At 29.6% G+C, this 15496-nt stretch overlaps 1 protein-coding gene across 30 annotated transcripts in view; it reads left to right on the forward strand.

The window, feature by feature from the left end:
- The first annotated feature begins 6611 nt into the window (after positions 1–6611).
- LOC115986734 (TMV resistance protein N-like) overlaps positions 6612–15496 on the forward strand; it is a 108075-nt gene continuing 99190 nt past the window's right edge. For 13 of the 30 annotated variants that reach the window (XR_004090849.1, XR_004090844.1, XR_004090846.1 and 10 more), the window contains exons 1-2: positions 9755–10931; positions 14911–15447. Coding sequence is in view for 3 of the 30 variants with exons in the window: in XM_031109999.1 (XP_030965859.1) it covers positions 14936–15447 (512 nt within the window). In the remaining 27 variants the exon portion in view is untranslated. Of the gene's footprint in view, positions 6713–7094; positions 7223–9754; positions 10932–11940; positions 12025–14910; positions 15448–15496 lie in introns of those variants that run through there. The other 17 variants (XR_004090839.1, XR_004090841.1, XR_004090842.1 and 14 more) reach the window with 9 other exon arrangements.

Here is a 15496-nt window from a genome sequence, read left to right on the forward strand (position 1 = left end):
GTTACTGAAATCTACAAAGTAATTTACAATTCTTAAATTAATAAAGCAAAACTCCCAATAGTTATATATACACACACACACTCAAAACTAATATAAATTGCAAATATATAAACAATGACCACGATATGAGGAAGACACACCAAGTTTCAAATTTGAGTAGTAATATGACTTTCTCGTAGTAATAACAATATAGACAATTCAAAATATGGAATAATATCAAAATCATAATACCTAATTCCATTATCTTTTATGTTGAATCCAAACAAATAATTAATTGAAATTAATCCAAACAAATAATTAATCAACCAAAAATCATAGCTTTTAATAGGAAAACAAAAAATCACATGAACCTAAATAAAAAGTATTTAAGGTGAAGAATTAAGATCAACCCCAAGACTTAAAACTTCAAAATTTATAGAATCCCCAAATTTTACTTCAAAACCAAACCAAATTCAACAAATTTATATATAACGTATCGGATTAAAATTTATTGTTTCCTAGGCTGGAAGACATAGGTTGCAGCTTTGATTTTTATTCAAAAAATAGAGATACTTTATTTGCCATGTACAATATAAACAAATAATTATTAGAAATTTCAACCTAAAAACCAAACCCACGAAAACAATGTCAATATAAATATGAAGATTAACCCAAATACTCAAAAGAAAATCAATTCTAAACGTAACAAAAGAATAAGATAGAAAGAAAATCTTAGATATAAACAAATATCCACATATGTTGAATTGAAATTTTATTAATAATAACAATATAAAAAAATTCGACATAAAATTCATTAATCAAAGAAGAAAGTTGAATTAGATTGCTTGCTTTATTTTATTTTATTTTATTACGTTAGTCTTTGTTTTTTGCTTCGATTATCTATATATATATATATATATATTGTGCGCACCGGAAATGAGGCTATTGGGCTTAATCTCACTTGGGCTCACAACTTATTTATAAGGTGGGCTTAGAATTTCCTACTTTGGGTCGTTCTCAGCACAGAGACTCAAAGTAATATTCTCTCTCTTACTGAATAGCTGTTTTTCTCTCCTTTTTTTCTGAACCCCATTTCTTCCCCAACTTCTCCTATTTATAGCTCTAAGTTAGTGGGGAGATCATGATTACTATCATTGTTAGTGCAATTGAAGGTCGAATATTATCTGTTGTAAGTGGATGTTTAGGTGAGAGTGGAATGCAGCGATTATGGCTTTGGAACTTGGTTCCAACTTAAGCAAATATGCCCGGTAGTGATGTTTCCAGGAAACTGCCGAGCATCCTATGTTATGTTCGGATTTTAGTCTTCCTTTATTGTTCAGGCATTTTACTCCAAGCACTGGTTAGGTGACGAGATTTGGACTTGTAGTTTATAAGGGTAGAATAAAAAGGGATTGAAAAACTAGGCCGTCCTACTGGGCCTAAATCCAAGGCCCAATTGGATCTGGGCACCTCGGTGCCGTACATATATATAGATTATCAATGTTTGTGTTTGAATAAAATATTGATGAATTTGAGTTTAAGTTGGATTTGTTAGAGAGATAGAATTTCATTCCTTGTTAACAAATTCAACAAATTTATATATAACATACCAGATAAAAATTTATCGTTCCCTAAGCTGGAAGACATAGGTTGCAACTTTGATTTTTCTCCAAAAATATAGAGATACTTTATCTGCCATGTACAATAAAAAAAAATAATTAGTAGAAATTTTAGCCTAAAAACCAAACCCACGAAAACAATGTAAATATATAAATATGAAGATTAACCCAAATACTCAAAAGAAAATCAATTCTATACATAACAAAAGAATAAGATATAATAAAAATCTTAGATACAAACAAATATCCACATACGTTGAATCGAAATTTTATTAATAATAACAATATAAAAAAATTCAACATAAAATTCATTAATCAAAGAAGAAAGTTGAATTAGATTGCCTTTTTTTTTTTTTTTTTTTTTTTTAGTCTCTGTTTTTTTGCTTCGGTGTTATATATATATTATCAATGTTTGTGTTTGAATAAAACATTGATGAATTTGAGTTTAAGTTGGATTTGTTGGAGAGATAGAATTTCATTCCTTGTTAAATTTGGACTAAACAAAAATAATTTTATTTAAATAAAATGATAATTTTATTTAAATATTGTGCTGACATGGAAAATTGAGAGAGTTTCAAAGGCTTTGGTTATATATATGTAGATATATATATATATATATATATAGATTAATAATAGGTAAATCTCCGAGAAAATTCAATTAGAATTTGAAATTAGAATCCAATTATGTGCTATGTGTTTAAATTTATGTAGACACCACATCATAATTATCCACTTAAGTTTGTGTCATATGTCTACTTAATTAGTTTTTTAATCTTTGTGTCAAGTGAGTTAATGAGTGCAAAGTACTAAGAATCTAATATTAATGAATTATATAAATAAAAAAAACCAAGCACATATACTCAATATATAAAAATCATCACACAACAAAGATCACCACACGTTCTATCTTATTAAAAATTAGAAAAAAAAAATTATCATAAGTATAAAAATTAGGTAAGAATTTTAATATGTGACTGATTACGTTTACTTTTTTTTAAAAATAATTTGACTAATTATTTATATATTTATTATAAAAATTGTATTTAATTTTAAATGCATTCATGTATTTGCATGAGTTACATGCTAATTTTATTAATCGTAATGACCATGTCAACTTTAGTAGTATTATATATTGGGGTTTGTCACGAAGTATCAATATTGCAACTTATATTCAGAGTACGACCAAAATTATATTGTAACTTTACTTTCCAGTACAAGTAGAAACAAAACTGCCAGTATGTGGGCATGCATACATAGTAAAAGTTTGATAACAGGGGAAATTTAAAGAACGGAAAGTACTTATAGGTGTCGCTTGTCTTTATTTTATGGTATATTTGGACTTGTAAGAAGAAGGCAAGGGAGATCCTTTCCCTGCCATTAATGTGGTCATGCATAGTAAAAGTTTGATTTCTATGTGCAAGGTAGCTAACAGTTAATAACAAAAGAAAAACCTCAGCAGTGGCAAAATAAGCAAATTCCAAACATTTATAGAGTCTTCCAATTGGCAACCAATCTTGCTAGAGGAGAGCAGCAAGGGTAAAAGAACAAAATGGAGGAGATTCATTCAGTTTTGATTGTAAAAATAAAGATGGGTCCATGGTTGATTCTTTGAGCTGGACTAGAGAGGCTGGACTAGAGAGGCTGGAATAGAAGTAACAAAGAGGTGGCAGATCGAGCTGATGAAATGTTGAGTTTAAACGCAAAAGTGAAGTCTCACATTAAATAATGATGAGAAGAATGAATAGTTAATATACTATAATTGAGCAAATATCCATTGGGTTTAGACTTTTTAGGTTAAAGTGTCTCTATATGTTATATTAATTATTAAAAAAAGCTCCCAAGATGTTTATCTCCCAACATGAAGGATATTCAGATGTTTTGGAACCAGAAGATGTCATGTGACAGAGCCTCAATCTCTAGCAACCATTGCTCCAGTCTTTCTTTTTGAACTTTAGCTTCAATAACACAAAGTGGACTCCTAATCTTGTACATTTTTATTCTAATGCTGTTTTTGTTTCTTCGTATCAATGTATCATGATGCAATTCCATTACTGAAGCCTTAATTTTTCATAGAACAAAATAGAAATCTATAGAATTCTAAGATAGCATTTGCTTTTTAGAGAGAAATTCCTTATTGTATATGTTGATGACGTCCACAAACATAGTTGAATAGTTTTTTTTTTTTAAACAATGAGTTGTTGACCGAGGATATTAAAGCTTGTACGTGACTATATCTCTTTGATTTTAATACCCAATATTCAAACTTAAATTTAACAAGCAATTCTTTAGTAAAAGGCGAAAGAATAGTTCGCTCTGTTAAAGAATAAAAACTTTCTTCGTTCTTTATTCTTTCCTTTTTTTATATAAATAAATTTGATTACCACCAATCTTACTTTTGAGAGAAAAAAAAAAAGATTTATTGACTTGACTCATAATAGCTAAACAATCAACTAATTACTTGGGGAAGGGTTTTTCCTCTCTCTCTCTCTCTCTATATATATATACACACACACATATAATCATTACAATTAAAAATAATTTCCATTCAATATTGAAATTCTTTGTCATCTCCCGTGGATATAGGCTATTGCCGAATCACGTAATTCTTAGTATTTTGTGTATATTTTTCTTTTGATTTATTTTCTTCGTTCCTATTGTTTGTTTGGAGATATTTCTTAGGTCCAAAATATTTTCACAATCAACCTTGATAATTTTTGAGCTTCTGCTATTTTACAACTTGACACACTTAAGTTGGCTTGTTCAAAATATTCAAGAAAAAAAGGGTGTTTGGAGATTGATCCTCTTTTGCTTCATTTGAGTCCTATATTTAAAGAGGCATAGTTTTTAGTTTGAATTGATAAAAACATTGTATAATTGATTTCAAATAGAGGCTTTCTATGAATGTTCTTTTCTATCAGCTCTCATTTTAAGTGGTTTTTTCTAGAAGATGCCAAGAAGAGAGAGATGACCACTTATATACCTACTCTATTAAAGAATAAAAACCTTCTTAGTTCTTTATTCTTTCCTTTTTTTTTTTTTTTTTATAAATAAATTTGATTACCTCCAATCTTACTTTTGAGTGAAAAAAATTATTTATTGACTTGATTCATAACAGTTAAGCAACCAATTACTTAGGGAAGGGTTTATCCTCTCTCTCTCTCTCTCTCTATATATATATATATATATACATATATAAAATCATTACAATCAAAAAAAAATTTCAGTCAACATTGAAATTCTTTGTCGTTGCTTGTGGATGTAGGCTATTGCCAAACCTCGTAATTCTTAGTGTTTAGTGTATATTTTTCTTTTGATTTATTTTCTTCGTACCATTTGTTTGTTTAGAGATATTTCTTAGGTTTAAATTTTTTTTCACAATAAATCTTGATAATTTTTGAGCTTCCACTATTTTACAACTAGGCACACTTAAGTTGGCTTGTTCAAAATTTTCGACAAAAAAAGGGTGTTTGGAGATTGATCCCCTTTTGATTCATCTAATTCCTATGGTTAAAGAGGCATAGTTGTTATTTTGAATTGATAAAAACATTGTATAATTGATTTCAAAAAGAGGCTTTCTATGAATGTTCTTTTCTACCAGCTCTCATTTTTTTTTTTTTTTTTTTTTTTTTTTTTTTTTTTTTTTTTTTTTTCTAGAAGATGCCAGGAAGAGAGAGATGACCACTTGCATACCTACTCTATTAAAGATCAAAAAATTTCTAGGTTCTTTATTTTTTTCCTTTTTTTTAATAAATAAAGTTCATTACCTCCAATCTTACTTTTGAGTGAAAAAAATTATTTAATGAATTGACTAATAATAGTTAAACGACCAACTTGGGGAAGGGTTATCCTCTCTCTCTCTCTCTCTCTATATATATATATATATATGATCATTACAATTAAAAAAAAATTTGGTCAACATTGAAATTCTTTGTCATTGCCTGTGGATATAGGCTATTGCCAAACCTCATAATTCTTAGTGTTTTGTGTATATTTTTCTTTTGATTTATTTTCTTCGTTTCTATTGTTTGTTTGGAGATATTTCTTTGGTCTAAAATATTTTCACAATCAATCTTGATAATTTTTGAGCTTCCGCTATTTTACATCTGGACACACTTAAGTTGGCTTGTTCAAAATTTTCAAGAAAAAAAGGGTGTTTGGAGACTGATCCCCTTTTGGTTCATCTGATTCTTACAGTTAAAGAGGCATAGTTGTATTAAAAAATTGTGTATGGACACCTCAAATTATTATTTTTTGGGCTAAAATGTAAAACTCACCTTTTATGTTTTATCAAAGATTCAAAATTCATTTCAATCCTTTAACTTTGCTTTCGTTCATTTCTGTCCTCGATCTAACTATCACATTTATTCAATTAAGACTTTTCCATCGACTTTTATTATATGTTGTAGTTAATTTTTCAATTTTTAAAATTTTCTTCAAATTTAAAAAATAAAAAAATTCAATTAATAATTGAAAAACATTTTACAGATTTGTATTTTAAAAAAAATTTAACAAAAGTTGATATAAAAACCTTAATTAAATAAATCTAAAATTTAAAGAACTGAAATAAAACAAAGTTAGAGGACTGAAATGAATTCTGGAGAAATTTAAAGGTGGGTTTTGCATTTTATTTAATTTTTATTTTTTTAATGAAGCCAAAGGATCAAAAATAAATGAGAATAAATGAGAGAAAAAAAAAACTAATGAAAAATACAGGAAGAGACAAAAACCCAAGAAGAAAAAAAGAAAAACTAAAACAAGATGTATAATATATAAAGAGATGCACATGCAGCACATGGGTTTTTTTGGTCAACCCATTTTTCTCTCCACTTCCTCTTTCCAACGAAATACTCAACACAACCCCCCCCCCCCCCCCCAAAAAAAAAAAAAAAACTACCATTATACTTTCTTTTCCCTTTTTTCTTTTCTAGTCCACTTGATGTTCACAGCCTTGCTTAAATAACCCGGTACTCCACTTCTACAATTATATCAACATTTTATACTCTCCACAATTTCTCTTCTATTCTCTATTTTCCTCTTCAGCTGACTGTCTCTCTCTCTCTCTCTCTCTCTTTATCTAATCGACCTTGTCAACGTGATCCATCAGCATCCTCAAGGTCCTCTCTCTTCTTTTATTCAATACTCTCGTGAATTCTCTGTTTTTGTTTTTATTAAGTTTTTATTTGGTTTGTGTTCAATTTCTGTTTGAGTGATGGGAAAACAGTGGAAAAGGTGTGTGTATGTATGTGTGTATATATAATTGATGTAAAAAAGAGGATTTCTATGAATGTTTTTTTTTTCTCAGCTCTCATTTTTAGTGGTTCTTCCTAAAAGATGCCAGTAAGAGAGTGATGGCCTAAAGAATTAAAATTTACATGGGTCTTACTTTTGAGTGAAAAAAAAATGATTTGTTGATTTGACCCATAACATTTAAACAACCAATTACATGGAGAAGGGTTTATCCTAGAAGAGTGTAGTAGAAATACTAGATTATCTTCTTTTCTTAGTGGGAAATTATGATTACTTGCAGTCAAGAATAATCAGTCTGGGAAAAGAAAAGGTTGGAAGGCCAGGTTGTTTCAAGCAGCTTTTGGGCTTTACCACCACTGCTGCAAGTCCTCAATTCTGTAAGTTATCACTTTTCAAACACATCTATCTCTTTTATTTCTCTCTTTTACTTCCTCCTTGAAGGAAAAAATCCACTTCAAAATATATTCTTCTTCCCTAGTTATTTCCCTAGTTATCACTTTACCAACATATTTCCAATGGCTTCAATGAGTAATCAAGGAGACTCATTGTTGTCATCATCGCTCTAGTGCTGGTTTTGTTCCTTTGTGTCACTGAACCAAAAAAAGAAAAAGTTTGTTCATATGAATCACTGTCGTTCTCTCAGAGCATTTATATTTTAAAATAATACAAAGAATATATTTTAGGAATTGAGTTTGTCTGGCTGAACCCATTGAGTTCCTAGCTTAAAACTTCCTTGCTGTTGATGCAACTCTCTGATGCAGAACTAAACCTTTTGGACTGCAGTGTTTTGCATTCAGAAGTCTCTAGAATGCTGCCATTAGTAAATATAGTTGTTTGCTTATATGTATTAAATTTAACCCAATGCATATAATGTCTAGACCTGATCGGTTTGGTTTCCGACATTCTGCCTACTTCCTCAAACTATTTACTATTTAGTTCAAGGGTTTATTCATTTCTTCACACCATGGACCTAGATCCAACTATTTGATAGTTCGATTGATGGGCCATGAATCCAATTTTTCTAGAGCTAACCCATGTGTTACTAGAGGTTTAATTCTGCATACTTTCATTCTGTTTATGCACTCCAATGGAAAAATGATTTTGAGCAAGTACTAAGCAAAATCACTAGTGAACTTACAGAAACCCTTTCTGGGCATAGCTCAACTCATGGTGCAAATCCATTAGCAAAGTCATAATTTATTTATAACACAATAGTAATCCATTGAATTTTAAGATTACTTTTTCAATCTGATGATATAATAAATAGTGCAAAACAATTCTTGGCATCTTCAATTGTGAAAGAACAATCAAGTTGTTTAGAGAGAAACCCCTTATTATATATGTGCAAGCTTGAATGTGACCATGTCTCTTTGCTTCCAATACCCAATCTTAAAAGTTAAGAAGCAATTACATGATACAACACCTTGGAGACTCCAATTGAAATGTGTTGGGATACCATTTAATCCAAAAGAATAAACTTATGAGTTTGGGCCCAACTATGTTATATTAAATATTCGCTCTTGTTATTATTATTTAACTAGTCACAAACCCACATGTTGCGCATGATAATATTTTTTTTGGTGATCTCATTATATATATATATATATATATATATTTAAAACCTTACATATGACTTTTTTTTAAACCTTTACACACACACACATCTAAAATGTGAATCTTTACATATACCTTTAAGTAAACAATATATATATTCCACTTCATTAGATGTGCTAAACCATAGACTACTACTCCTAATGATAATTGCTAACTAATTTTATCTTTTATTTTTTAATTATCTCATTCATAACGCTTCTTACCATTATATATTTACTAACCAATGATTTGCATAACAAAGACGTTAAATGAGGATAACATCGTTCATTAGATTTTCAAAAAGTAACAGTGTTTGAAGATTTTAAAATTTATATAAGGTTAAATGAAATGTCAAAAAAAGATTTTAAATTTCCTAACTTTATTTCTTATGCAATTTCTATTAGTATTGGAGAACATCACCTTTTTAGTTATGATTGGAAATATGGTTTCCATGATTAAAGTTTGGTTAGTTTTTAAGTTTAAATTTAGTACTATGATTGTATTTTTTAGAAAATTATGGCTTGGAGTCTAATTTGTATAAGGTTTGAGGTCTCATGCAAAATGGTCCAAATGAGAGAAATGAGCCAAAGAGAGACTGAAGTTTAGCTAATTTCATATTGAGCTTATTGATGACTTTGTTCCTCAATTACACGGAATGATTACGAATAAAAGTTTTTAACAAATACAATGAAATTTTTCATTACAAGGAAACATCTCTCTTGGAATTAGCCTTAACAAAAATCCTAATAGATTGTTTAAGGCTTTAACAACTTGTGGCTAAATGGAGTGGTTTTGTTGTAGGTTGAGTTGTGAGTATGGATTTGGAGCTTGGATCGCTTGTGTGATGGTTTTGGTTAGAGAGCTTTCATGGCCTTTGTCTGTTTGTCAGTATTAGGTAGGTTTTAAGTTGTAAGGGAGTGGGTGTTAGTTGGGCCGAGTGTGTTTTGGATCTCAAATCTTTTGTTTTTTCCATGGTTTGAGAGTCTATGTTGTCCATCTAAGAAGACAGTGGCACAATGCCAATCAAACAAATGGTTTGGGTGGTTCCAATGATAGCCCATAATATAGGCTTAGCACAACAGTAAGAAAAAGTTGTCTATCTCTCGGGTACATTTGAATCGAGGGTTAGAAAAGTAGGAGGATTTAAAATAAAAAAAGTGAGAAAAAATGAGAGTATTGAAGAGATTTGAGTTTTCTCTTATGTGTGTTTAGTTGGGAGGATGAAAAGGTAAAGAGATAGAAAACTCATTTGTTTGGTTGAGAAGAAAAATGAAAAAATGGAAAATAAAATTAGTATAAATTTATAATTATATCTCCATTATAAATTTGAAAAAGGGGAGAAAAGTAAAATTTATAAACTGGGTAACCAAAATTAATCAAATGTTGATGGGCTAGAGTGTGAGAGTGGGAGCCAGAAATCTGTCATACTTGAGCTTTGAAGCGTGAGAGAGAGAGAAAAGGGAGGGGATAAAGCAAAGTAATGTGATTGTGACTTGTATTAATTTACACGGTACTTTAGTTCAAATCTTTAAAAAAAAAAAAAATTTATGTGCCGATTTTCCATTTTACCCCTTTTAGTCACCCCCTAGTCCTATGCTATGATCCAGGGCAGATTTGTCCATTACCAACGACTCTAAATCAAAATAGGCTCCACCACCTTAAACTCTCACTTCAGCCCATGAAAGGGAGGAGAGCTGAGAGTCCATTGGACATGAAAACCTACTTAAACAAAACTAATATCTTCTCCTAAAAAAAATTAGTATTACTGTTGAAATTATTAATTATTAATTTTTAATGAATTATGGCCTTTAGTCTAATTCCTATTAGGTTTGAAGTTTCATGCAAAAATGTTAGCTAATTTCACCATGAGCTTATTGATGACTTTGTTCCTCAATTGAATATTGAGTTTTGTCCAAACTTGTAAATTTTTTCTTATATTCGCTTGACAGATCATAAGTGCATTTGACCAAAATTTGTAAATGTGTAGAGTGAAGTTGAGTGAACAACAAACTTTTGTCTTCATCCTCAATTACACCGAATGAACAAATACAAATAAAAGTTCTTAGACAAATACTTGCAACAAAACTTTCATTACAAAGAAATTTCCATCTTGGAATTTAGCCTTCACAAAAGTCCAAACATGATAGTCCACTTGTTGGGTAATTATCAAATTTCCATCATGGAATTTAGTTATGCCTTGCTTCAATAATTAAGATAAGAAGAAGAATTTCATCAAAAAAAAAAAAAAAAAAAGGATAAGAAGTTTCATAATTGGACCACCTACTAGTCCACTTGTTGGGTAATTGTCATGTTCACAACTTTGCTTACATAATAATATCTTTCTACCTAATACTCCACTCCTACAATTATATCAACATTTTATACTCTCTACAATTTCTCTTCTATTCTCTATTCTCCTCTTCAACCGACTGTCTCTCTCTCTCTCTCTCTCTTCATCTCATCGACCTTGACAAAGTGATCAGCATCCTTAAGGTCCTCTCTCTTCTCTTATTCAATACTCTATGTGAATTCTCTGGGTTTATTTAATTAAATTTATATTTGATTTGTGTTCAATTTCTGTTTGAGTGATGGGAAAACAGCGGAAAAGGGGAGAAAAGTAAAATTTATTTCTGGGTTTTTTGTGTTTTCCTGTTTTATATCTGAATTTATCCTCTTGTAGTAGTTGTGAGATTGTCAAAAAAAAAAAAAAATGTTTCGCTAAGATAAAATAGTGTTTGTGTAGCAGTAGCTTCTTTCTTGATTTCAATGCAGTAATAATAATTTTTAGGACGCAGTTTTTTTTTTTTTTTTTTTTTTTAAGACTCACTAAAATTCCAAACTTATAAAAATTATAATTGATAAAGAGGCATAGTTGCTAGTTTGAATTGGTAAAAAAATTGTATAATTGATGTCAAAAAGTGGCTTTCTATGAAGGTTCTTTTCTCTCAAATCTCATTTTCAGTGGTTTTTCATAAAAAAAGGTCAGGAAAAGAGAGATACCACTTGTATACCTACTTTGTTTTGCTGAAAAAATAAAAATTTTCTTGGGTCTTTGTTATTTCCTTAATTTTTTTCTTTAATAAATAAATTTGATAACATCCAATCTTACTTTTAAGTTTTGAGTTTTAAAAGAAAAAAAAAATTGTTGACTTGACCCATAACAGTTTTATATATATATATATATATATATCTATATAATAACTAATAGTCGAAACGTTTGACTTTTTGTTAACCTCTCCTCATTGTGCCACATGGCTACATAAATTAATTCCACATCTATGATTAAAAACACAACAATTGTATCTTTTCTTTTTTTAAGAAACAACACAATTGTATCTTTTCAATTAAACGTTTACATTAAAAAAAAAAACTGCTTATTATTATAAACTAGAGACACAACTCTTGGGGCAGTAGTTATAAATAAAACATCACTTCTTTTTTTATATTTTTCTCATTGACCATTCTTCTTTCCTTTCTCTCTCTCCTTCTATCTGAAATTTAGTATTTGCAACAGGACTTCTCTTTTTTATAGCACCAGCCAGCAAGTTCCAAAATAAGTTTAAAGGTCAAATACCTCTCCTCAAATGTATGGTAAATAAAAAGTGGGTTAACGTAGCATAGTATTTGTTTCATAAACTCAAAGGATTTGCGTGTTAAGTATATGTTATTGTGCGATTTATTTTCATATTTGCGTTAATATTACTTTCGGTGGTGATATTGATTTTGATGTTGGATTACATAGTAACATAACTAGTTTATTCTTTTCTAATATTATTCCTTTTTCAAACAACAACCTTAGACAATCTCACAGTGCAACAATAAAACGAATACAGTAAATAGAGTTTAATATAGAGAAGTATATATGAAACTATCAAATTGGTTTTGAGTTACTATTTGGGGGATTCTTTGGGTGACTTATATGTATTTATTTATTGCGTGAAACCGCCTAATTGATTTATTGGCTATATGTATTTGATGAGAATACATGTCTAAGTTGGAAGCCATTAATTCTTTTTATTTCATGAAACCACAAATGGTTTGATGACCCAAGCCTTGTACCGGTTTGGGTTAATTAATGGTGGAAAAGAAAGAAACAGGTTTCATTATAATTTTATAAAGGGTATGATTCTTGACTTATGTGCAAGATTGTAATGGCAAGAGTTAATGGCATGCAATCTATGAGTGATATATATGGGAAATGCTAACGAGTGCCCTTAGGACACTAGTTAAGGATTCAGTTAAAAAAAGTTTTTATAAGAAAAGAAAAAAAACAATTAATGTTTTGACAGTTTTTTTTTTTTTTTTTTATTTCCTATAAAAGTGATGTTAAAACTTTCTTAAAATGAATTTTTAACCAGTGTCCTAAGGGCACTCATTTGCATGACCCTATATATATATATATATATATATATATATATATATGTATATATACACACGGTTGATATCTTTTGTTAAATTCGTTAGCTGTGTATTTGGCATTATATGATGGATATGTTATGAAAGATTGCATGGATGTAAATGACAGTTAAACATGTCATTAATGCTAATACCTTAGCTTTGGCCTTTTATGTGCAAAGGTGTATGGGTTTGATGAATAAAGAAAATTTGGTCAATATAATAGAGTCAAATATTTTGAATCTATTTTATTAGACTCAATTTTGGTGTGACTACCAATTTTGTTATTGGTTAGCCTTTTTACTAATTCATCAAGGGACTCGTTAAAATAGCATGATGAGAGCTATTGTTAGTAATTTCAAAAAATTGGAGTATGAGCCCAATATTTGGATGCGTCGAATTTGAAAAAAAAAAAAGGCGGATTGCACACTGATCGGGCTTGTATAATATAAAAGCAAAATGTTAGACTTTTTGTTGACCACTTCTTATTGTACCATGTGGCTATATAAATTTATGTCATGTATATATTTAAAAACACTATAATAAACACATTTTCAGTTAACAGACACATTTTTATTCAATATGCTCATTTTAGGTCAATAGGCACATTTTCATTCAATAGGAACATTTTTGGTCAATAGACACATTTTGGTATATCCAATATGAAGGGTTATAACTTTTCAATAAGCAACTTTCGGTATATCAAATTTGAATGGTTATAACTTTTCAATAGGCAACTTTTGGTATATATATTACAACCTATCTTTTATATATATAAATATATATATATATATATATATATATATATATCTAATTAAGCTAGAGACGCAATATTCTGTCTCTTATTTATTCCTACAAAAAACTAATAAATAAAACATCATTTCTTTCTTTTGTATAACTAATAACACTTTGTGCTATTTCTTTTAATATCATTTTTTTTAAAAAAAAAATTATGTATTTTTGCTTACTACTGCAACTCAAAAATGATGTTTTTTTTCCCCTTGAAACTCATTCAGTAGTTATTCTCGTGCATCGCACGGGTTAGCGACTAGTATATATATATATATATATATATATAATCATTACGGTTAAAATGTTTATTCATATTAATCGACCAATGATCTGACTTTGTCTGACTAAACCAATGAGTTCCTAGCTTGAGACATCCTTGCTATCTCTAAAACTGGTCGGTTTGGTTTCTTTTTTTTTTTCCCCATAAAAAAAGTATGTTTGTAGTAAGAGATAATGTCATCCATTAATGGTAAATCTCTAGTGACTATTATTACTTATTTGACCACTATAATGTAACAAAGAACACAATAAAAATGAGTCCATACTTATTCTCCTCTTATACCAAATATTAAATTACAAATGTCTTTCTCTTAATATTTTTATTATTATGTTACATCTAATTGTTGGCATGTTAGGGAATCATTGTGAAATGGATCAAATTACTATTACCTCCATTCAATGTCGCTGGTCCTATTAAAAAATCTGACTTTTTAAGGGAACAACATTTAATGCTATGTATTTTTTGTTTTTACAAAGAATAATGCATTGTCTTTAATTATAAAGGTAAAATAAAGGGAAAGTTGAGAAATTTATTTATTGACTTTAAAATAGAGGACAATCTTATGGGACTACTAGAGGGCCAAGAATTTGGAATAGATGAAGTATTCTTTTTGGGAAAACTAAAAGGATGCGTCATTTTAGCTGTGATTGATCAACGGTGTGAGGATACAATGAGTGCATGCAGCATGCATTGACATGGGGAAGGGTTTATCCTATATATAAAGATCAAGAGGTTTGATACGTAGAAAAAATTTATTAAAAGCACAACGTTTATTTTGTAGTGATAAATACAATTATATAATTTTAAGTTTGCAAGGTCGATTCTTGGATGTAAAGGGCACTTCCATGCCTACTTTGTTTATAAAAGAAAAAAGAGTTGTTGACTTAACTGAAAACAGAGGATGTATTCCTCCACATCAAATCGTTCTCTTCTTCTCATTTTTTTTCCTTTTAATTTCTCTTTTAAACTTAATTGAATGTACTTTTTTCTTAATCTTTATTGTAGTTCAAGATTTGCCAATATATTTCTAATGGCTGCCATTAGCACTCAATCTGCCTCATCTTCGTCATCAATTTCTTCTTCAACACCACAATGGAAATACGATGTCTTTCTCAGCTTTAGAGGTGAGGACACACGCAATAGATTTACTGACCATCTATATGTTGCCTTAAAACAAAAGGGCATTCTCACCTTTAGAGACGAGGAAAAACTTGAGACAGGAAAATCTATTTCATCAGAACTTTTGAAAGCAATAGAAAAATCAAGGTTTGCAATTGTCATTCTTTCAAGAAACTATGCATCTTCTACATGGTGTTTGGATGAACTTGTAAAGATCATTAGGTGCATGAAAGAGATGAAGATGATGGTTCTACCAATTTTTTATGATGTGGATCCATCTACTATACGAAAGCAAATGGGTACTTTTGCCCAAGCCTTTGCTAAACATGAAGAAAATTTCAAGGACTCCATAGACAAGGTGCAAGCATGGAGAACTACTTTGAGAGAAGTAGCCAATATCAAAGGATGGCATGTACAAGATAGGTAATCCAATTTGTCATTTCTTTCTTTCAAATATTCACATAACACCCAC

This window comes from Quercus lobata, chromosome 4 (genome assembly GCF_001633185.2).
Source record: "Quercus lobata isolate SW786 chromosome 4, ValleyOak3.0 Primary Assembly, whole genome shotgun sequence".
NCBI lineage: Eukaryota > Viridiplantae > Streptophyta > Magnoliopsida > Fagales > Fagaceae > Quercus > Quercus lobata.